The sequence below is a fragment of the Argentina anserina genome, chromosome 7 (assembly GCF_933775445.1).
Source record: "Argentina anserina chromosome 7, drPotAnse1.1, whole genome shotgun sequence".
NCBI lineage: Eukaryota > Viridiplantae > Streptophyta > Magnoliopsida > Rosales > Rosaceae > Argentina > Argentina anserina.
This window is the reverse complement of record NC_065878.1, coordinates 12,864,671-12,889,966: the sequence shown is the minus strand read 5'-3', so window position 1 is coordinate 12,889,966 and position 25,296 is coordinate 12,864,671. Positions and strand designations below refer to the sequence as shown.

At 39.1% G+C, this 25,296-nt stretch overlaps 1 protein-coding gene across 1 annotated transcript; it reads left to right on the top strand.

The window, feature by feature from the left end:
- The first annotated feature begins 17,286 nt into the window (after positions 1-17,286).
- On the top strand, positions 17,287-18,089 carry LOC126802514 (basic blue protein-like). The gene is made up of 2 exons (XM_050530150.1): positions 17,287-17,422; positions 17,628-18,089. The coding sequence occupies exons 1-2, from the start codon at positions 17,314-17,316 to the stop codon at positions 17,831-17,833; spliced, it is 315 nt and encodes a 104-aa protein (XP_050386107.1). The 5' UTR covers positions 17,287-17,313; the 3' UTR covers positions 17,834-18,089.
- Positions 18,090-25,296: the final 7,207 nt, after the last annotated feature.

The following is a 25,296-nucleotide window of genomic DNA, read 5'->3' as shown; positions in this document are numbered from 1 at the left end:
TCAAACCATGTTCAAAAATAACAAAATGTTTATGGGTTCTCTAAATATATATACCAATCACATATGTTGTTTTTGATCGACCATATTTCAAATTGGAGTTGTCGATCGCTGAAGTGTCCACTAATATATCATAACCTTTATGTTCAGTTTTATAATAAAACTATAGCATTATGAAGCGACTATATGAATAAAAATTCTCAGGATCGATCGACACCATCCGATGTAATTGGTATATATATTTAGTGATCATATAAAAATTTCATCCAATTCGGACCTCGTTTGACCATCGGAATTTCCGATAAACTAAAAACACAACTAATATGCCCCAAGGGAAGACCCATTACCAAGATGGGAATACCGAAAGCCGTTTTCATATCAGAAATTACATAATTTTTGTCACTGATTTGGTCAATGAGGGTTTTAATACGTCAAAACGCCTTTTTTGTTGTTGATCGTAGGTACAGACGGTCAAACCATGTCCAAAACAGGCGAAATTTTTACGAATTCCCTAAATATATATACCAATCATATCCCCTGGTGTCGATCGACCATATTTCGAACTGGAGTTGTCGATCGCCGAAGTGTCCACTAATGTATCATAACCTTTATATTAGGTTTATAATAAAACTATCGCATTATGAAGTGACTATATGAAGGAAATTTCTCGGGATCGATTGATGCCATCTAATGTGATCGGTATATATATTTAGTGATCCTATAAATTCATCCAATTCGGACCTCGTTTGACCGTTGGAATTTCCAATAAACCAAAAACACAACTAATATGCCCTAAAGGAAGACCCATTACCAAGATGGGAACACCGAAAGCGGTTTGCATATCCAAAATCACATAATATTTGTCACCGATTGTGCGCGGTCGAAACAAGGAAACCCATTTGGCAAATCCCCGGTCAATGAGGGTTTTAGTATGTCAAAACGCCTCTTTTTTGGTTCACCGTAGGTACGGACGGTCAAACCATGTCCAAAACAGACGAAATTTTTATGGGTTCCCTAAATATATATACCGATCACATCTGCTGGTGTCGATCGAAAATATTTCGAAACTATAATTTATTTGTGACTTTTTTGTGTGAATGTTTTATAATAATTCTTTTATTGTTCCACACCTTAAATAAGAGTGTTATGTTTTTTTTTCTAATACAAGCCCACAAGGCCCGGCTCGTAAAAGCCCGCAAGGCCTGTTTTAGGTGGACGGGCTTGAGTATTCATATTTATGAAAATATCCGGCCCAGCCTATCATTTATTTAAATGTACTAAGACTGGGCCCGACTTGTTAACGAGCTCTATATGGTCGTGCTCTTATAATTACAACTCATATAACATTTATTACAAAATAATTTATCATATGAGTATATACGTAAAAATGTAATAGAAAATGTGATAAGTTTGTCAATTATAAAAATTACACAGACTAACACTATTACACATGTACAAGGACATCCATCACAAACCGACTCCGGTCGCAAATCAAGATTAGGTTCAACTAGGGCATCCATCACATTAACACCAATGGATAACAGTTGCATGGGGCATTCACTGCCACAATCTCAGTATCAGTGAGAGAAAGTTCCTCCAAATTAAAGCTTGAAGCCTCATGTAGCAATGTACTTTTCCACGGTTCAGATATGCATCACAACCGAAAGCCTCATGCAAAAACAAACTGCATGCACAACAAAAGCCGTTTGAGACGCTCAAATATAATCTCCTAGTGGCAGGATGAGACCAAGTGTTGTAGGTTACTCTGACGGTAACATGGTAGGAGAGTTATTTTATTAGACATTAGGATATGTAATTACAGCTTCATCATGGTTGCTTATTTAGTGTTCTCTCTACCATGTCACTACTGGTTGAAAGCAAATAGAGTCGTCATTTATATAGATTTGCTGATTGATGCTTTTATTGGGTACTTGTTTGTATAAACCTTTGATATTATATCAAGTCTTTGTAATCAGGAATATAGACTTCACGCCCCACTTATATTCGACTGTTTAATTAACTAAGGCTTCAGAGCAGCTACACTAGCCCTTACATACAAAAAAAGATTAGTAAATGTTTTTGAAAGATTTGACAACTCTTTAATTGATCAGAAAAACCGTACATAATGGGCAATATTAGCTGACCAGTCATGGTTAGCTAGAGCAAACCATATCCAATTAGATCAACACATGTTCATTTATACATATATTATTTACTACTTTAGAGCATCTACAACATCAGTCCAATAGCCAATGATTATAGGCTTAATATGTAAAAAGGTCAAACTATATATTCACATAAATTGCATTAGCTTTCAAGTTTTGTATTCAGTAATAGAAAGAGCAACTAATAGTGGAAGACAATGTATTATTTCAAGTATAAATCAATAGGACAACATTTCTTAGATATCAGACGACTTGGCTTTTGTTGGAAAAAATAGTTTATAAACCATTTAAAACCAAATTTTAATTGATTAATTAAATTATGTTAAACTTATAATTAATCAAAGATGAACATAGATTTGAGTTTTCCATAATGAGGGCTACAAGATCATATGTTTGTTTGTGTAATTTGGTTTGTGGGTGAATAAGAAATTGTCACTCAAAGATGGCTACTTAGAATGAGGGAAATATATTTGTCCCACATTGGAAAAGAGAAGTGTTGAAAAGACTTTATATAAAATCCATTGTGTATGGATTGTAAAGTGTGTAAGCCCCCTTATATCCTCTTGCGCACGCGCAGGGGGGGGTGCAAATCTCATTTCACAATTGAAACTCGTGTATGCCCGTGTGACCTGCCGACACGAATGACAACACCGAACTGAGGGTCAGAACGCAGATTCTTTTTGCATTTCTGAAAATTCGTTTTTGACATTTCAAATTCTCTTGACTGTTCAAATTCTTCTTTTGTAACAACTGTGTTATTGTGTGTTATGGAGAATTATAACAGATTGATATCAGTGCTTGTAACATATGTAACTCATATATGTTATGATCTTTTGATTTCTATAACAGTCATCTTATTCATTGCTGATTGCAAATCCTCACTGTATAAATAACCACCATCATTTTTTTACAAATCATCCGTTCGAAACACATTCTGCTCTCCCACTCTCAAAGTCCTTAGCTGTTCTCTGGTGATAGAAAGAGGTACTTTTCGAGTTCGTTGAGGATTCTAGTTAATAGTGCAACTTCCTATAATTGTTTAGTCGTTGTATCCTGGGAGACAAGCGCCAAGCATTCTTGCACCAGTAGAGGAGGCGTAAACATCTTAAGGACAGTGTGGTATCACACACGTCTCGATTAGTTCTTCCATCACCATTCGTTCGGTATTTTGGTCGAATTTCTTTTCGTGTTCTTCGTTATTAAAGTTACATGTTTGGTTTCTGTTTTATAATTATTTATAATTCAATTTATTAAATTATATAGGCAATATATATCACTAATTTACTAACAGCCTTCAGTAGCTTCCTTCTTCTTCATCTGCCTTTTCCTCCCAGCATTGATATCAGCAATACCTTTTCTTTTCTCTGGATGTTTGCTTTTATCTCCGGGTAAACTGGTACCTTGAGGCACTTGCATTTGTCCTTTTCATTTTCTTTAGTTCCTTTGCTTCAGAGAACTGCAACAGTTAAGAAATATAAACAAATGTGCTAAATACGTCTCATTTTTAAATAGAACTAATATGCATCAACACCATTCTCCTTTTATCAATCAGTACAATTTCTACAACAAACAGTGCAAAGTCAGGAATACTTTACATGCTCAATAAATTTGCAAAATGACCAGAAGATGTGATTAAAGGCAAAAGCTTTCTTTGATGCTTCTGCTTGCATTACACTTGCCCAAATCATTATGCAATTGTAGGTATACAACCATACTTACCATTCAAGGTACCAAAGCATTATTACACTTCCATGCCACCATGCAACCACTAACCACACCCAGAATACCATAGAAGACAGCCAATAGAAATATTGGACAGAGAACAGAACATGAGTTCAGTATGACACACCTTTTCATTCAGAGTAGATTTCTAGAAGCAGCCTTGTCCATGATGCTTTTGTAATATTGTGTAAATGGAGTAATGCCAATTTGCTTTTCAAACTGCATGTTAATCATTTAAGAAATTAATAGACATGAAACGATCATCAGATTACCAAAATGTTAACTAAGAATGCAAACCTGAAGAAATAAATCTGCAGATTGCTGATCTGTTGGTGAAAAGGCCGCCTCATCTCTCTTCATCCGAACAAATTCAATGGTCTGCTGCACCTGTAGTCCAAGAATCAGGGACTTCTCATCACAACACAGATAACACTAAGCCAGTAGCTACAGTACTAGCCAAGAGGCAAAACAAACAGTATATAAAACAAAGTGCATCATTCTTTGATATATCAAATACTGTTCTAATTTCTCTCTCTCAATTTGATATCATGATCGAGTCCAGACGGTTGAATGTGCTGAGGGTCTGAGGTGTGCAAAATAACATGGATAGTACCACCTCTATTTAAATATGAGCACTTCAATATAGAGTATTGGATTGCACAGGCTTCCCTAAAGCTTTAATGCACTATGATCAACAAGCATATCATCAACTCCGGTACTATTTAACACATAATGAAGCTATGTCTTAACATCAACGAAGGAGATTGCATGTAGACAGTAAATTGTTGTATGACAAATGTACCTGGTCAATGAACTGTTTCACTACACGTCTGGAACTTTCTATAGTAGTTGCATCATGAAAATTCTTTAAGCAAATGAGTGCAATAGTTGCAAGATCTGGAAAAGATATATGATGGCTCCACTGAGATTTGTGCGCTGAAAGTAATTCAATAGGAGAGAGAACACACTGTTCTTGGAAGTTCCTTGACTTAAGCCAATGTTTAGGAAGCTGTTCCAGATGGCTAATGAGAATAATATCCAAAAAAAATCGAAGTATTGATTGCAGTTGATAAATTAGTGAATTGGCAAGCATTGCAAAGCCAAATTAAAATACAATTTTCTTTTCCTGAAATTCCTAGCCTTGACGGAAGATAGCTGCTCTTATTTCATGTGATCTTAATTATGTCTTTCTTTCTTTTTGTTTGGAATTCTTCTAACTGGCAACTGGCAATATAGCAATTCAATATTTAATTCACCCTCAATATAATTGAAATTGGATATGTTCTTCATATATATAACTAAAACGATCATCCAATAATTCATACATTGAATTCGAAAATTTCAGAAAACCAAAAGAAAAATTACAAGCCATGGATGAATCACACATTAGAAGCCTTGAAGGATTCGGCAAGAATAAATTCGGTGTGGAGAGGAGCAAGGGTAGCACGTCTATGGTGGTGATGGATGAAGGTTGTGGTTTGAATTTTCTGGATGTATTTTGGCAGAGGTTCGGCTTTGTGAGTGAGAGATGATCGTATTTTGTGAAGAATGCCGTGCTATATATAGAAGCACCAAGGGAGGAGAGCAACTCTGCATTGGGCTGGATCAAAGAGATTGCACGGCTGTGATGTTGCTTCAATCATGGGATCGAATGGCTCTCCTATTTCCTTGTAATTTCAGTCATTATCCCCTTGTTTATCTCTTGTATACATGACATGACTCCTTATCCTTTGCTGATTTGAATAGGCACGGCATCTGCTTGCAAGGCACGGCTGATCTCCTAGTTATTCTCTTAAATCTTCACACGGCTTGGACTTCTTCTCCTTAATGAATATGGACGACATGAAAGCTTCCTTGTTGCACACAACCTCATTCTTTTCCTCAAGTGGTGTATTATCTCTTCAAATTCAAAATTACTCTCCTTTAAATCCTGAATGATAGCTCGACATAAGACTCCTCTTCTTATTCAAACCGTGAGTGGCTTCTTCCTCAAGCCTTGCCGTGCTCTCCTTGTTCTTATCCCACATGGCATGGAACTCATTTTTCCTTCCAATTATCTCTTAATCTGAAAATAAGAAAAGAAAAACATAAGTAAAAGATAATTCATTCGAAAATCATGTCTTAATCTAGACATTTGTTGTCTTAACAATACATATGTAATAGATGAGCTCAGCTAGATTAGGAAAGTTTCTAATTTGCAAGAAGGAAACTTACTAGAACAAGTAAGTTATTAGAACATGAAAGTTCATTTATGAAAGTTTCGCAATAAGAGTTTGAGTTCAAGTATGACTCTTCGAAATGGTACGTTTCCTAGTCTAACAAGGATTCCTACTTGAAACAGGACTCTTAAGATATCGTCAATGCGACCAAAACGTAAAAAGATGAAGACTCATATTTCAACTAGGTTTCCTAGTCCTATAAGGATTCCTACTCACACTAGTGTGAAGAATTCAAAGAACCCATTATTCTAAGATTCCTTCTCTATCCCACCCCACCAACACCATGAATTTTACCGACTCCGAAGATCCAAAAATCTAATTTAGTAATGACAAATTTTAGAACCAATAATCAAAACATTAAATCAGGGCTCAGTTCACCTCTAAAAGAAACCATAGTTTTACAATAGAAATTCAAAATTAAAAGTGTAGTTGCCTTAAACAGATCGCACCCCCACTGGTGTTGCCATTCGGGATCCAAACCCGATGAGCAGGAGATGACAATGATGGCAGTGGCGAAATTGGGGGATGTAGATAAAGGAGATGCGGTCGATGGAGATGATCGATAACAAGGTTCGATCCAGAAGGGAGAAGTGTTGCAGCGCCAAACTGTACAAGGATCCTTTTGACATGGTTTCTATCTCTTTCTCCTCCTCCTCTTCTTGTTCTTCACTTCTTCCTCCTCACAGCGCTAAACTGCGTTTTTTTTAATCACGAATTGATGATTAGGGATGGCAATAGGCAGGGTATGGTCAGAAGATTGAAATATCATACTCATACTCAATTTCAATTACGTCCGCATACCCGCCTAATCCTCGTTAGATAGTAATGAGTATTCCTCGTCCCTATACCCACTGGGGATCTGTTTCCCATCCCCGCCCGAATATCCGTTAATGATATTTTATTATATTATATAAAAATTCATATGAAGTATAGAAAAACGTAACAATCTAAAATGAAAACTAAATATCATGATGAAATTAGTTTTTTTTTACATTAATCCAAAGCAAACCAATAAGTTTAGTTCAAAATAAAATAATAATTATAAAAAAATTTATTTACATAAATATTAATTAATTAATATTGAAACATATATAATATATTTTTTATTCTTATTGGGTGGGGATGGGGATAAGGATGGGGATTAAAATACCATCCTCGCCCGTTACCCGATTCTATATTTCGAATATAGGGAATCCTCGTACATGTTCTCCAATTTTACCCATTACACAGCCACATTAGGGTCGAATCCCCGTGAATACCCTACCCAATGGGTAACATTGTCATCCTTAGTACAAATCCAATGGTAAAAAATATTCAAAAAACCTCAGTATCTAATATCCACAGTACTATAGAATTTTCCTTTTCAATATCAGTTAAAATTTATGGGTTGTTGTTTTTTTTCTACGGTCCTTTTTTTTAATCGGTACTGAACTAGTGTTTGGTTTCTTTGTATGTTCTTTCTTGACTACTGAACTAGTGTCAGGACTACATACGCCACCCCGATAATAGGGTTTAATTTTCTTCTCCAATTCAAAGTTGATGATCCCCAGTTAGTTTCTCACTTTAGGCCTATTAGTTTATGCAATGTTTGCTATAAGAAGATTATTGTTAAAAGGTTAAGGCCTCTCCTAGTGAATTGTATCTGCAGAAATCAGAGAATTTTTGCTTCAGGAAGATATGTCACAACCTCGAATTTCGAATGATAAAAATTTAAATTCGAAGCCATGAAAATTCTAAAACAATCTCAAGTATATTGAAATCATCTTATTATAACAGTGTATCGAAACTGAGTCCACATCATGACTCAGTCGACTTGAATAATACACAACCAATGGAAATGTATAATTCACTCAATCCTCACCACAAACAGCAGAAAGAAATCTCCGACAATTTTCAGCAAAAGTCCTCTAATTCTGCTAATCCACACCTGCAGAACTATCCCCTACACTATCGAATAGGTGCACCGGGATTGTAAACACAAACCTGGTAAGCTTTACAGCTCGTATGAGTAACAACAATATAACTCACATATAAATACAAAAGAAAAATACTGAAAACATTTAATTATAAATGTACTCATGAGTCATTGGACGGCCCATCTGGTTGTTGAATAATATCTGAAAATATAAGTGCTCATGAGAAATCGGGCAACCCATCTGTTTTCCCAAATACATATATAATACAGGTACTCATGAGCACTAAGTACTCATATGTTACCCCTCATGCAGTACGCCGCCAGACATTGGGCAACCACTTGCTATCCAATATCCAAAAATATGGGTACTCATAAGCCGGTAACCCATCTGCTACCTCTCATGCCAGTACACCGACAAACAGACTAGAGGTCTAACTGTATCGTAACTGTTGCCCGGCCAAGGCTAGGTTCCGACATGCCAACACGTCCGAAGATAGGTTCGAAGACAGAAAAACACGTCCGAAGACAGAAAACGTTTAAACAAAACTCAATGTTAAAACCACGTACAATAACAATCCACTCATGTTATTGTACTATAACAAGTGACTCTTGCTCAAACATAATAAATATAGTTGCCACAATATAATTATTTGGAAATAAGAACGTAACAGTATATAATATAGCAACTCATATATATGTATCGTATTTACCATTTTATACACACACACACAATCTACTATATTATATACATGTCATAGTTCGATCTTTTCAAGAAAACGTAAATATGAGTCACCACCAAGGGTAGACTCATCATAGTGAGATTTACTCACATTCACCATAGTCCATAATCACAAAAAACTTTTCAAAATCATTTATTAAAATAGCATTTCACTTACCCATGAACCGTAGACGATCAAGTTCATGTAATTTAAACCAAAACATATTTTTAAAATAATTTTTATAAACTAGTGATGCAATGACTATGGTGACAACTCAAACTAAATTCATAATTATAATACTACTTCGATCATGATGATCATTGTGAGGTTTACTCACCTTATTTCCTGCGTGCAACTTCCACGACACTAAAAGTAGTTTCCTCACTCGTTTCGTCGGTCACCTAATAGCATGATAAAATGCTTAGAAAATGATACGTAAAATATCAGGTGACGATTTCAGTACAGCTAAATGTTGAACACTGTTTTAACTTAATGTTTTACTAAAACACTGTTCACATTTACTGGTTTACTAACACTGCTCACATTTTACTGTTTACAGGGTAATGTTCACCATAACTGTTCATGAACACTGTTCACAGTACTACTCATGCGGTGCCACTGTTCACCGACCGTCACAAATGACCACCAAATTTCACCACCACAATCTAAATGACATTCCTAACAACTCCACAAAGTCTAATTCTAAGCCTAAACACTTCAATTTAACAAGAACCGAAAAGCCCCAATTAAAAAACCTAGAATTTCTTTTCTTCGATTTTCCTAGCACACAACGATTGGGGTTAAATATTTTGGAGGGTTTGTAGTATGGGAGGAGACCTTCAAAATGGGACAAGAATCGTACCGATTGGTTGCTGGAGGAGGGAGATCCGACGAGTTGAAGTTCGGTGAAATATGTTTTTTCGGGAGAACTTCCGGGCTTCACCGCTTCTAAACGGCGGCGGATGGCGGGTGGCGCTGCCACCAATCGACAGGGGATGCAGCAACCTTTCAAACGTGACCAGGGCGCCGCTCTATGGTAGCCGGACGGCGGAGATCCGGCAGCCCAAAGTCGGCTACTCGGAGAGAGAATTTCTGGATTTTTTTCGGGTTGAACAGTACCCGTCAAAAGTACCTATCCGAATTTTTTATTTTTCTCCCCCTTTTTCTCTTTAATTCCCCTATTTATACTATTTTCCAAAAATGTCCAAATACCTTTTGATTCGTAACTTCTTCATACGAACTCCGATTTAGGCGTGCCACGTGTACACGAATTCATATCGACGAGCTCTACGACTTTCATGTAAGAAGTTTTCTAAGAAACCCAATGAATCAAAAGTTAACTTTTAGACTCGTCAAATTGAACGTTTCCGAAAAAAATAATATTTCTAACCCTTTCGTTTTCATCCTCGGCTAATAAAATTGGACAATGACCAACTTAATAATATCCGGGAACTCATTGGACATTAGATATGAATTTTCGGGGTATTCAAGATCGATTGATGATAATATTCTGATTGCGCATGATTTGTTTTCAGATTTTCAGAGAAATAAGAGTTGTGTTGGCTCAATGGCCATTAAGCTTGACTTAGAGAAAGCTTATGATACTTTGAACTGGAAATATATTAGAGCATGTTTATTGAAATTTGGTTTTTCCACCTGTTGGGTGAATTGGATAATGGAATGCATATCTTCAGTCTCTTTCTCTATGGTGATAAATGGCAAACCTGAAGGGTTTTTTTCATCATTCAGGAGGGGTTCAACAGGGTGATCCCCTCTCACCATATATTTTTCATTCTTTGTATGGAGCCTTTAATTCGGCACTTGAATGTTCTTGCCAAAAAGCCGAACTCTCATTTTGGGATCCTTTCTTCCCCTAGAGGGTTTAGAGTTTCCAATCTCATGTTTGTGGATGATTGTTTAGTGTTATGTAAAGCTTCTCCTAAAGCTGCTAGGAATGTTTTAAAGGTCCTGAATAGTTTTCCTATTGCTTCAGGTCAAAAAATGAATTTTCATAAATCTTATATTTATTTTTCCTCTTGTGTCCATAATCACATTAGGAATAGTATTGCTAACATTACTCAAATTCAGCATAAAGCTACGATAGGAAAATATCTTGGTATACATAATATCATTTTTTGGAAAGATCCTGCAAATACTAATGATCTTTTGTTGAGAATAAATAATAAGTTTGTAGGTTGGAAGCGAGGGTCTTTATCTAGAGCTGGCAGACTCACTCTTATAAAGGCTAATATCTCAGGTATGCCTAACCATGTAATGTCATGCTTTAAATGTCCTGCAAAAATTACTAATCATGTAGCCTGGAAAAAAGTTTGTACCCCAAAAGAGTTTGGTGGGTTAGGAATTAGACCTTCTGCTCATTTTAATAATCCAGCAATTGCTAAGCTTGGTTAGAAAGTCCTGACTAGGGAGGACAATTGGTGGGTTCAAATTGTTTCTAAAAAGTATCTTAGAAATACATCTTTCTTTCAATCGAAGAAAAATGCTAATGATTCTCTAGCCTGGAAAGGAGTGTTAGACTCTAGAGAGCTAATACAAAACGAAATGAGGTGGATTGTGGGTGATGACAAATCTATTATGTTTTGGTCTTTTAATTGGGTTATCCCAGTTCCCTTAGCTAGTCTTCTTGATGATATCCAACTTACTCAAATTAAATGGAATGAAACTGTTGTCGATTATATCACTAATATTGTTTGGGATAGATCTAAGTTTTTGCAAGTCTTAGATATTGGCATTGTGGATCAAATTTGTGGAATTCCTATTCCTATTATTTCTCAACAAGATGCTTTTGTTTGGGGTCCTTCCCCAAGTGGTACTTTTACGATAAAATCTGCTACATGGATGCAAAATAATGATATTATTGAGCATGACCAATCTCTTTTGTTAAAAAAGCTTTGGAAGTTGAGTGTTGCTCCTCAGATCAAAATATTTGGCTGGTTGCTCCTTAGGGAGCGGTTAAAAACCAGAGAGATTATTCAGATTTGGTGCAGTTAATACTAATCTTTGCCCTTTAGGCAATCAAGATGTGGAAACTATCTCCCATCTTTTTTGTAATTGTCCAGTTTCCTCCCAATGTTGGATTCTTGCCCATTGTTTCGATGTTTCTAATGCTACAAATCTAGTTCAAAAGGTGAATATCTTTTTGAATGGCCCCTATGATAATGCAAAATTTGCAAAAATTATTACTCTTTGTTGGCAGATTTGGCAGAGGAGAAACAACCAGGTATTCATGAATGAGGTTTTCTCTCCTCACGCTGTTGTGGCTTGTGCTGCTGTGGCTAATGACATACCTCCTCTTCCTAACTCTACAAGAAATCCTTCTCATCCAGTGCATCCAGATGTAATTGCTTGGAAGCCCCCTCTTGAGGACCATATTAAAATAAACTTTGATGGTTCTGTCTACCAACAAAATTCCAATGCTGCTATTGGTTTTGTGTTACGTGATCCTACCGGTTGTGTTATTTGTGCAAGTGCCAGGAGAATAGGGAAAGCTAATGTGCCTATTGTGGAAGCTACAACTCTCAGAGATAGTCTCCTCAAAGCGAAAGAGCTTGGTTTCTCTAAAGTTTATGTTGAAGGAGATTCTTCTCTTGTCATCAACAGCATCACTAGGAACTTGAAGATCCCTTGGAGGTTAAGTGTAATGACCCGAGTTTTCGAAACAATTTATTGTATTACTTTAAAATTAATAAAGTTTGTGAAATTCACCAAACGTGTTTGTTTCGCTTTGCGATGTCGGAAATCGAAAACAGAACCGATATCGGAAATGTGAATTAGAAAAACGTTACCTTTCCGCGACGTGAGAATTGACTTTTTCTCCGTCGCTCGTTTGTGAAAACTTCTTTCACGGAAGTTATAGAGCTCGTCGATACGAGTTCGTGGGCATATCACACGCTTGAATCGGACGTCGGACGTGAAAATTATTAAAGATGGAAGTAGTTTCCAATTTTAGAAACAAGTATAAAATAGAAATTAATGGAGCTAGGGTTTCCATTTTTGGAAACCCTCACCCCGCCTCCCTTTCCCCTTTCTCTCTCTTCTCTCTCGCTCTCTCCCTGATTTTCTCTCCCTCCCTCAGAACATCGCCGGCGATCTCGCCGACCAGCCCACCGTGGGTCACACCGCCTAGCCCAGAAGCACCGCACGGCTCTTCGCTCCAAACCCCGAACTCGCCGCGGTCCCCCTCGCTGTCGTGAAGCCGCGCAACGACCCGAGGCTGGCGCAATTCCTCCGCCTTCTGAGCAGCTCATCCGCCGACGCAAGCTCGCGGTTCTCACCCCTCGCCGCCCTCCGACGCCACAAGCGAGCATTTGAGACGCGATTCAAGCCGCGACACGCCTCCCCGAGGAATCGAGCTCCGCTGGCCTCTCAAGCGTCTCCGGCTACGATCCGACGGTCCTAAGGTCCGATCGAGGTGAGAATTAACCTTGTGTGATTATTGCGATTGTTTGTGGTTGTTTTGGTTGAATTTTGGGGAAGATCGGAGGATGAGGAGAGGAGGGAGGTACCGCCACCTAGGGCGGCGCGTGAAGGGGCGTGGGGGGTGCATTGTATAGCCTTGGGCCGTGGGAAGGAAGAGAGGAGGAAATGGAGGGGTTTGGGGGCGGCGGTGGCGTGCTACGCGCCGGTTTTGGAGACGGCGCGTGGGGCCCACGCGCTGCCACAGTGAGTGGCGCAGTCGCCGGAGGTGGCACGTGTACCCCACGCGCTGTCGCCGGAGGTGGGGCGTGTACCCCATGCGCCGCCACATGCGACGGCGTGTGAATAGCGTTTTGGAACAGTAAATTTTGTAAAAATTTATTTTTACGTACGGTGAATGTAAAAAGTAATTTACGTACAGTAAATGGAAAATTTCTTTTATGTACGGTATTTATAAATGTAAATTACGTACAGTAATTGTAAAAGTAATTTCGGAAGTGTAATTCGGTAATTATTATTTATTGAGACAATATGTATAATTGAATAGTACATGGACATACAGAAATACGTATATAATAACTACGTATTTAATATGTGTTTGTACAGTAATACGTGAATAGTAACTGCGTGAACAGTAATTCCGTAAAAACCAGAAATTGCTTAACAGTAAAATATTATTACTGTTTCGGCATTTAAGGTTTTACGTAACGATTTTAAATTCACTTCTTATCTTTTGAATGTGATCGATACTTCAAGTAAATGATTCACATTCGGAATCGTAGAAATTTCGCCAGGATTATAAGGTGAGTAAAATCTCACAATGACGAATCTACCCTTGCGGAGATTCAGGAATATGCTAAAGTTTAAAGAATGAACTATGATATGTATTTGATATAATAGATTGTGTATGTGTATAAATGGTAAATAGGTACATATATATGGTTTGCTATATTATATACTGTCGTAAATTCCATTGTGAATAAGTTCATTTTGGTGTTGAGATTTATATATTGAGCATGTTGATTCAATTTGTACAATATAATGTGATAATTATTGTACGTGGTTTTAACATTGAGTTTTGTTAAAACGTTTTTGTCTTCGGACGTGTTTTTTGTATTCGAACGTGTTTTCTATCTTCTGACCAGTCTTCGGACGTGTTGGCATATCGGAACCTAGCCTTTAGCCGGGCGAAAGTTACGATACAGTTAAAGCTCTAGTCTGTCTGCTGGGGTACTGTAGAAAAGGTAACATATGGGTTATCGGCTTATGAGTACCCATATTTTTGATATTGGGTAGCATATGGTTGCCCAATGTCGGCGACGTACTATCATGAGGGGTAACAGAGGTGTACTAGCGCTCATAGTACCCGTATTATAAATGCATTTGGACAAACAGAGGGTTGCCCAATTTTTCATGAGCATATACATTTTCATTTTATTAGACAACCAGATGGGTCGTCTAATGACTCATGAGTGCATTTATGATTGATGTTTTGTGGAGTTTCGTATATATATTTATGTGAGTTATATTTTGTTATACTCATACGAGCTGCAAAGCTTACCGGGTTTGTGTTTACAATCCCGGTGCACCTATTCGATGGTGTAGGGGATAATTCCGCATGTGTGGATTAGCGGAATTGACAGACTACTCTGAAGACTTGAAGTTGTTTTATTCTATCTTGTGGTGAGGTTTTGTGAGGATTTTACATTTCTATTTGTTATAATGTTGAATTATAAATTTAGTTTGTAATAATCGATTGACTGAGTTGTATTTTGAACTCAGTAATGATCCGCTGTGACATTAAAACGATTTTCGATTTATTGAGATTGTTTTAGAGTTTTTCATGACTTCGAAATTTGAGTTTCATACTTAAAATTTTGGGGTCGTGACATTAAGTGCTATTATTAGAGATACTCAGGGGCTTGCATCAGCTTTTGAGCGTATCTCTTTCACTCATATTTTTCGAGAAGCTAATTTGGTTGCTAATACCGCGGCAACCATTGGTCACTGTCATGATATTGGTGTGGAGTGGGATGTTGATTTACCTTGTAGTATAGCCTTAGCTGTTAATTTTGACCTCCTTGAGACAAGTTGCCTAAAGACGTTTCTTTGTAATTTAATCGTTGTATCAAAAAAAATTCTTCTCCATTTTCAGTACTTATCTGCTATCTGTCTACCCTTTGCCCTTCTTGGATGAGAAAGCAACGTCGTAGCCCTTCGTCTTACGGCTTACGCTTCACTCGTAGCTCAAGCAACCATTTATTCTCATCTCTGATTTGATTGTGCATGAGGTCGACGAAGGAAAAACTTCAATCACAATTCTTTAAAGACGATTATTAAGCAAGTTTGGATTGATACAGATATATGGTATTGGGAGGTTAATTTTTAATTGGCCTACAGGAAACATGCTTTATATTAATTTGACCTGCAGATTTTGGGGCTATCTTCATCATAGGAGAATTATTCCATGAGCAAATGGATAACCTCCTCCATCATGAGTTCATGACCTCAGAGACCATCTCAACCATCACCTTGTCTTCATAATCAATAATCAATCTCCACTGGCTTGTTGGAAAGGGTTTTATTATCTTATGCATTTAGCGAGGTTCCTAATAACATACATTAGTCTAGAGTCAGGATTGGAGAAAATTATTACTTAAGCGAAATTATTAATTTATCGAATATTTATTTAAAGAGGTTAGACTGTAGGAGTTCTTGACATTACATACTGTATATGGAGTTTATCTATATTTTTTAATATAAATATGGCCACACACACACACATCTATATATATATACATAGCTCTTCAGGTGCGGACGTCCCGATTCCGGCAACGGCAGGTCGCAACAGTGCGGCGGACCAGCATAGCTGCACTACCCACCTCCCGGCGATCTTGTCTGTGCCGGCCGGAGCTCCATTGGCGACCCACGGCAGCCAAAATATGCAAAAATCAAATTTCTGGGCAGATTCCGGCGATTTTGCGATTCCGGCCGCCGTGGGTCGCCGATGGAGCTTTGACTGGCACAGACGGGACCGTTGGGAGGTGGGGAGTGCGGTTGTCGTAGTCCGCCCCGCGTTGCGGCCTATTGTCGCCAGAATCGGCGAATCTGTACTTTATGTAAGGGGCGGACGTCTGCACCCGAAAATTATCCTAGATATATATATTTCCTTTTAAATATGGCTCGATAAGAAATTTTTCATAAAATCGTAACAGCACATGACAATGTCTAGTGGTCCACTGTTCCAATCACAATATGACATGTAAGATTTAATTAGAAAAATTATATTTAAGCTATTTTGTCAAAGACTATTTTAGAGTTTTTTCTAAAATTCTACACCGTACACTCTAATACCCTAAACCTCAAATCTTAAACCATAAACTCTAAACTCTAAACCCGAAACCCTAGTTCAAAATCATTAATATCCATGAAGGTCATTTAACAAAAAATAAAAATATGTTAAATTATAATTTTGTTGTAATAAATCCACATGTTGAAATATAACAGATAAAGAGTATCACTAGACATTATCACGTGATGTTACGATAGCATATAAAAATTAATTGACATGTATATCACAACTTAAATCTCCAACTTGCCGGGAATCAATACTGAATGAGTTTAGAAACGACATCAAGTGGTTGTGCAATTTTGTGGTCCTAAATAGTAAATACTTTGCATGTTTTAAGTCTTTTCCACGATTGTACGTATGCTCTCTAAATTAAATTTTCAACTTCTCCGGTTTCAATTACGCAAGGAGGCCAACAACAAATGATGAGCTAGCTAGTATTGTGATAGATATATAACTCGTCATGTTAATTTTAGATGTTATTTGATGATGCTCAATCACTAAAGTTAACCGATCACGAATATTATCTTGTGCTATTAATCTCTAAGATTGTCACAACGATGAGACCAAAGCACTGCCAACCTAGCTTTATGTAAAATTCCTTCGGCCTAGAGAGACTAACATACATAAAATGTTGAATAATGAATTAAAATAATATCTATGTAATATTGTATATATACCAGGCTTGTTGAAACAAATATTCAGATTGAATAGCTTAACGAAAATGCAGATGGCACAATATAACGCTGCTCTTGTTGTCATTGCTTTTCTGCTGGTTTCTCCAAGCAGTATGGTGTTGGCTGAACAATATATTGTAGGAGATAGTGGCTGGGGAACTGATGGAATCGATTACAATGCTTGGGCTGCTAGCAAGACCTTCTATACTGGAGATGTTTTGAGTAAGTGGCAAGAAAATTTCTGTCTAGGCCGAACGATAGTCGTATACCACTGCAATTTTGTGAAATTTCGCTTGTGATTAACGTTCATATACACTAATATATATGTTCTTAATTAATCTCTATTTACTTGTGATTTTCAATTGTTCAGTTCGTTTCAATTGAATTGCATCTAATTTGTGTTATTTCTTTTTCTCTTTGTTTGCAGTTTTTCATTACGATCCAACTGTCCACAATGTCGTTGTAGCGACGGATTCTGATGCGTTTGATAATTGCGTTACTCAACCCAACTTGGGTCTTTATACTACTGCAAATGACGAGCTATATTTAAATGATCCTGGAAACTACTATTTCATGTGTGAATTTCAATGCAATTGGGATGACATGAAGATGTTGGTCACAGTGAACAACTAGCATCATGATATACATCCATACGAATATGCATGCCTCTAATAAATCTAATAAGGACCTGAAGTTCTACTTATATACGTGTTAACGAAGTCTTAACGACTTTGCTTGTGTTCTATTTGACTCATATGTATCACAAATGAAAGAGGTTTATATAGCATGATTTACAATGTAACAATAAATCTATATAGGTCGTCATAGATTGTATGTAAGGCAAACTGAGAGACGAAATGTCGAATGTAATATGGTTTCTGCCACAGTTTGATCCATCCTCCAAGGCCAGTTTGGGGTCATTTCGTGCTCTTACCACTTTAGTATTGAACTAGTGTTTTGGTTTCAGAGAGAAAAAGAGAGAGAGTGTGTGTGTGTGTGTTATATAAATTCATCGATCGATCTGCTTGAAATCTTTGTATAAAGTCTCAGAAGAATCGAACACGATCATGATTCTAGCATAGCATTTTAATCATAACAAACGTTACCAAACCATTGATTTAACATTTACAATAGTAGGAACTATAATAATGAAGATAATTCATGCAGCTAAGTTTGCGTGCTATAAATTAATGAATTATACCCATGCCAGTCCACTGAAGATGACTACTATTTAACATTTACGTTAGTCTATTCTCTCTCTCTCTCTCTCTCTCTCTCTCTCTCTCTCTCTCTCTCTCTCTCTCTCTCGTTTCTTTCGTCAGAGGAGAGTTAGGGTTTCTTTGTCGACGCTTGCACCGGTAAGGTTACAGTTGGGTTCTTTGTATGTGAGGGAGGGAGACGTATGTGGGCTCTGCTTCACCGGTTTGGTTGTGGTTTGTGTTGAGAATCAAAGTCAAAAACATAGCTAGAGGTTGAAGAATAGGAGAAAATTGAGAGAAAGGAAGAAGCAATTTTTAGTATTTGAAAATATGGTGCAATATATCAAAAAATATAGTGAAAAAGTTATATTTGTTCCGGGAGAATTACTATTCTACACTTGTGTGTGTCTTAGCCTAATAGGTTTCCCGTTAGAAGATAGATTAGCATCTCCGTAATAGATTAGGACTCTGAATCCTACGGGATTGTGGTTTTGTAAATGCCTATATATAGGCCACCATATCATTCAATAATAAGCAGTTATTCATCCTGAAACACGTTATCAGCACGATGCCCTAAAACCCTAAAATTTTTAGAGTCCTAGAAATTTTTTTTCTTCTTCTCCTCCGTCGGCCGCCGTTGTCTCCGGCCTCCGGCATCTCCTCGCGACCCCTGCAGCCCCTGCTCCCCGCCCTGCACACAGCCCCTGCACGCACGCTCGCGACACCTGTAGCCCCGCTCGCGACACCTGCAGCCCCGCTCGCGACCCCTGCAGCCCCTGCATCCTGCCCTACTGCCCTGCGACCCCCCTGCTGCCCCTGCACGCAGCCCCCGCAGCCCCGCAGGGTGTCCTCCGCATTCGCTCCGCAAAAACATCTTTTTGCCCCGCAAGTCCCCGCATCAAAGCCTTCAACATTGCTCCTCCTGCATATTCACGTAAGAAACGTGAAATTGACAAGCAAGGACTTCGCTCAAGAGAAGCTACTCCCGTATACTACAAACCCTCAAAGGTAAATTTTTCATAAACGTTCCCGCTTTTGAACGTATAGATATATTATATCGGGCGCTATTAGCCTTCTTCTTGTCTTAATTCCGGCCTTTCTTATAACGCCGATGAGACTATAGAGGGATGTGTTTCCCCTCTTGGTCGATGTTTTCTGTATAATGGTCCTGGGGGAGTCACGATTGTTTGAAAGGGAAGTTAATCGATTTTCGTGTGGTCACCTGAGTGCACTGCTGTTTTGGGTGCGATCATGAGTATCGCCGCTTGCATCGATTTTTTCTTGTGACCAAATACGTCACCCCTTCTAATTCCTATTATACTTGAATCTAATCGATTCCGTATTCGTTTTGTAGATGTCATCGCCATCTCGACCGGAATTTGGCCTTCTTGATCTAGAAGGAAAGGAATACCACCGCTGGGTTTCCGACATGGAGCTCGTTTTTGAGAACCGAGGGATCGAAGGCATGTTTGCCGACCCTCCTGCTGATTTCCCACCCATGGCTAAGACTCAGACTCTCATCTTTATGAGACGTCACATCCATGCAACTCTCAAGAGGCAATACTTGAACGTAAAAGATCCTAAAGAATTATGGGACAAACTACGCTTGCGGTACAACAACGTTCATGATAAGCTTCTTCCTGAATTGACCGTTAGATGGGATAACATCCGTCTATTGGACTATAAGAGAGTGGATGATTTCAATCAGGATATGCTATGCTTGCAATCCGATCTTGGCACCGTTGGTGTCATCAAGATCGACCTAGATCTTCTCAATAAGACATTGGACACGTTTCCAATCAACTATGAGGTTCAAGCTCATACGTACCGCACTCATGTAGAGGAAGGGAAGATCCGGTCTTTCGCCGACTTAATGGCGCTCTTGGCTAAGAAGGAGAGACATTCTGAGATCCTCCTCAACAACAACAATACACTTGTTGGCACTAAAAGAATTTCTACGCCACAGTCTAACTATGAGAAAGCTCCTGAGAAAAAGAATCAATCAAGGAACGCTCCATACCAGCACCAAAACAACAACTCTCATGGTGGGAGGCAACAAGGCCGGTCTCGGCCTCGGTCCAATACTTGGACCTGTGATGGTGGCGGCGCCGCACTCTCCGGGGGAGGCCGTCCCCATCCCAAAATTCAAGGAGGCCGTGCGCCTCCTCATGCCTCCACTTCCGGTAATGGCAAGTCTCCATGCTTCAAATGTGGCTCATTTAAGCACTTTAATCGCGATTGTCGCGCTGGAAAAAAGATGATCAAGGCTTACTCAGCCTACAAGAAGTTTCTACAACCCGAATCGAGTCATGTGGATGAGGACCATGAGATCGAGACTCACCATATCTCCATGAAGTCCGAGCCCCTTGCCTCTAAGGCTAGTCCTCCGGCCGCTACCATGGATACTCTCGACTTTGATTAGTCGTTTTAGCTTCTTTAGCTTTATGATTTCAAGTATTGTTATGGCCGACCGCCATTGTTATTTTCATTGACTTTGTAATAGTCTTTTGATTTTGGAATTAGAAGTTCATGCATGATGTATTAAAGATTGGCATTCAATAAAATTTCTCATTCTCTTGCTTACAAGACGATCTCTTTGAGAATTTTATTTACCCTATACTTAGCATTATGATCAATGTGTGCAACTCACGTGGTTTTTAAATTGGACGCTTTTGGGTTACATGAGACCCCAATAGCACTACATTGTGAATTTGAAACTTAAAATTTGGGTTAAAGTGACGAGATCGAACATACCGGCACGGTTGGATGTCCCGAAATACGGGCGTGGAAAACAAGCTCCTGCACCTAGCAACGTTGGCACCGCCCCTGACAGTGGGACGGAGGCTGGCGGTGGCACCACCGTACGCCGTGGTGTTGTCAGCGCCCCTTGTGGCGACGATGCCGAGATGGCTCGGCATGGAGCAGCTTCGGCCTCGGCTCCTCAAAGGAAAAGGGGGAGACCGATAAACTCTAGGGATTCAAAACCTAGAAAGAAGCGAACGACTAAGGCACAGCGCATCATCAACGATGAATCACCATCGTATGAAGTTGTCTCTGATTACAACTATGTCCATGAATCAACTCAAGTGTTACCGTGGGACGCTATGGAACCTTGTTTGATGCCAGAGAACAACGAAATCTCAGTGAACTACACAAGTGAGCAGTCGGTCCGAAACCGAGCCACTACATGCATTGATGACATTTTCGCTTATTCCGTCGTACATGAGATCATATCTGAAGACGACGTTGAACCTCGATCTGTAGCTGAATGCGAACGCAGAGCAGATTGGCCGAAGTGGAAGGAAGCAATCCAGGTAGAACTTGACTCATTAGCGAAGCGAGAAGTCTTCGGAAAGGTTGAATTGACTCCAAGAGATGTCAAACCTGTTGGACATAAATGGGTCTTCGTTCGTAAGCGTAATGAGATCAACGAGATCGTGCGCTATAAGGCAAGACTCGTGGCGCAAGGATTCTCACAACGACCTGGTATTGACTATGAATAGACTTATTCTCCTGTTATGGACATCATTACCTTCCGCTACCTTATTAGTCTGGTAGTGTCCGAAAGACTAAACATGCAGCTTATGGATGTGGTCACAGCTTATCTCTATGGGGATCTTGACACAGAGATATACATGAATGCTCCAGAGGGACTACCTTTACCTCCATCAAGTGCCTCCAGACCATGGAGTGCTCATGCAGTCAGATTACGTCGTTCATTGTACGGGTTAAACCAATCCGGAAGAATGTGGTACAATCGGTTGCATCAATACTTGATGAGAAGGGGTTACAAGAATGATGAACTATGCCCATGCGTGTTCATACGAAAGACAAATTCCGGATTCGTCATCGTTGCGGTCTACGTTGATGACATGAATATAATCGGTACTCTTGATGAGATTGAAGAGACCGTGTCTTATTTGAAGTCGGAATTTGAGATGAAAGACCTAGGGAGGACGAAATTCTGTCTCGGCCTTGAGCTTGTGCATAGGGCCGACGGCATCTTAGTGCATCAGTCAAATTACACGCAGAAGATGCTTCGACGTTTCAATATGGATCTATGCAGTCCATTGTCTACTCCCATGGTCGTCCGAAGTCTAGATATCAAGAAGGATCCCTTCCGTCCTAAAGAGGATGATGAAGAAGTTCTTGGTCTTGAAGTTTCATACCTTAGTGCGATTGGGGCACTATTGTATCTTGCTCAATGCACTAGACCGGACATATCTTTCGCAGTGAACTTATTAGCTAGATTTAGCTCCGCGTCTACGCTACGTCATTGGAATGGAATCAAGCATTTGTTTCGATACTTGAAATGTTCCCTTGACATGGGATTGTTCTACCCATATTGCAGAGAGAACACCGTCACGGTATCTCCCCACACCACCGCCAACCCGGCCTTGCCGCCGTACGCCGCAGCGACGCCGCCGGCCGCCATGGCGTGAAGACCGTGCATGGTGCCGAGAGCAGCAACCGGTCCCGTGCAGCTCTTTCCCTCACGCAGGGTACCTCTCTGACCCTCACAAGGTTCGTTCTCAAACCGGTTATGTGTTTACCATTGGGAATACGGCGATATCTTGGAGATCCACTAAGCAAACTCTTGCTACTACTTTTTCGAATCACGCGGAGATCATCGCTCTCCATGAAGCAGTTAAAGAATGTGTTTGGCTACGATCACTTGTGCGCCATAATCGTGATTCTTGTGGATTTGTCTCTACAACTGATCAACCTACGTGCATTTATGAAGATAATGTTGCTTGCATAGAGCAAACAAAGTTAGGTTTCATCAAGGGAGACAATACCAAGCATATTTCGCCTAAGTTCTTCTACAACGTTCAACAACAGAAGTTCTTTAATGTTCAGATCAATCAAGTGAGTTCAGAATCCAATGTTGCGGATTTGTTCACCAAGTCTTTGCCTAAATCTACTTTTGTGAAACATGTGAAGAGCATTGGCATGCGTCGTTTATCGGAACACTAGAGTTTGGTAGACTTCAGGGGGAGTCTACATCACATGTTAAAATCCTTAAGTAGTTGGTGTGTTGTGCTCTTTTTCCCTTCGATCAAGCTTTTGTTTTACCCAAGATTTTTTTGTTTTGCTTGACAAGGTTTTTACCGAGGCAACGTTGTGCGGCATGCAACCTAGGCATGCGACACAAGGGGGAGTGTTCCGGGAGAATTACTAGTATATCCTTGTGTGTGTCTTAGCCTAATAGGTTTCCCGTTAGGAGATAGATTAGCATCTCCGTAATAGATTAGGACTCTGAATCCTACGGGATTGTGGTTTTGTAAATGTCTATATATATGCCACCATATCATTCAATAATACGCAGTTATTCATCCTGAAACAATATTTAAGCAAATGCAACTATTTTGTTCTCCAAATTGTTGAGATATTGGGCTAGGATGTTGGGCTCTTAACACCCTCCTCAAACTAGTGCTTGGAATCCTTGGATAGCCAAATAGTAGTTTGCAGCAGATCGAGTACTTTTCTTGGAACAATACATTAACCAGGAGGAATAAGGGGATGAAATTGCCACAAACTTGTAGAAGCACAAGCTTGCCTACAATTCGTTAGATGTCTCTTCTTGTAATGATGCAAACCCGGAATCTTATCCTGAACTCGTACATCATGAATTGCTTCCCATCTTAGATTATTCTCTTCCTTAGCCTTGTACATTTTATTGCTCAACAAACTAGAACTGCTCTCAGCACTGACATTACATCCAGTACTGCCTCTATTGATACTGGCTTTTCTACTGGCGATAAGATCACAAAACTCAGTGGCCTCAGTTTCTGTTTGTGCAGACTCTTCAATGATGCTTGTACTGTCACCAACTTTTGTATTAATATAATCTTGTTTGGCTTCACGATTGAGAGCAGAGTTGATTTCATTATGAGGAAAGCCTTGGCAAATAGAGTCGCCCTTGTTGTTAGCGAAGAAACCAACATATTGAGTATCAAAGCTAGTACCATTAGAGTATGTCGATTGGTAGCATGTACTTGCAGGTGTTGAGATACCAGCTGATGATGCAGAATAAGTGAACTGTGATGCATTAGGAACAATTGCATTGTTGTGTCCACCATAAATCTCAGAGCTTGGACCATTTGAGATGCAAAAGCTTGCAAACAATGTGTTTGAAAGAGACACGGACCCCAATTGGGCAGTTGCAAATGTAGGAGTAGTATTGAAATGACCCAAATGATTCATTGTTTTCCTACCATTCATGTTTGAGATTACACCAGATGGCATATAACATTTATTCACATAATTAGAAGCATCATACATGCTTTGATTTTGAGCAGCAATAGACATAGGCATGCAAGATGACACATAATTCCCTTTCACATAGCCACAATCATACAACCCTTGATTCTAATGAATGCTAGACATGCTAAACTGAACACTATGAGATGCTAAATTAACTGAACCATATTGAGGTATCATAGCAAATGGTAGAGTAGCCTTGTGCTGTAACTCAATCTCAATTTCAGTAGACAACAATAAGGTTCTAACTTCTCCCAAAATCAATATTGTTTTTGCTTCTTATAATCTGTCTTGTATGACCTAGTCACTAGGGAGCCCAGCAAGGATAAAAAAATTAACATCTTGGTCTTTTAGTGTAACACCTGCTACATCCAATTTGTCTCTAATACACTTGAATTTCAACAAGTACCTTTCTGCATAATCTGAACCTTTCTGGATATTTTGTAAAGCATACTTCAGTTGCATGATATGAAAATCAGAGATGAGTGCGTATCTTTGCCTTAAAGGAGACCATACCTCCATTGAAGTTTGGCATCCAATGACCAAAGTCAGAGCATCTGGGGAGAGTGTGTTCGTCATAACACAAATGGCAAGACTATCTAGCTCCAACCATCGCTCATGCGCATTTGGAAC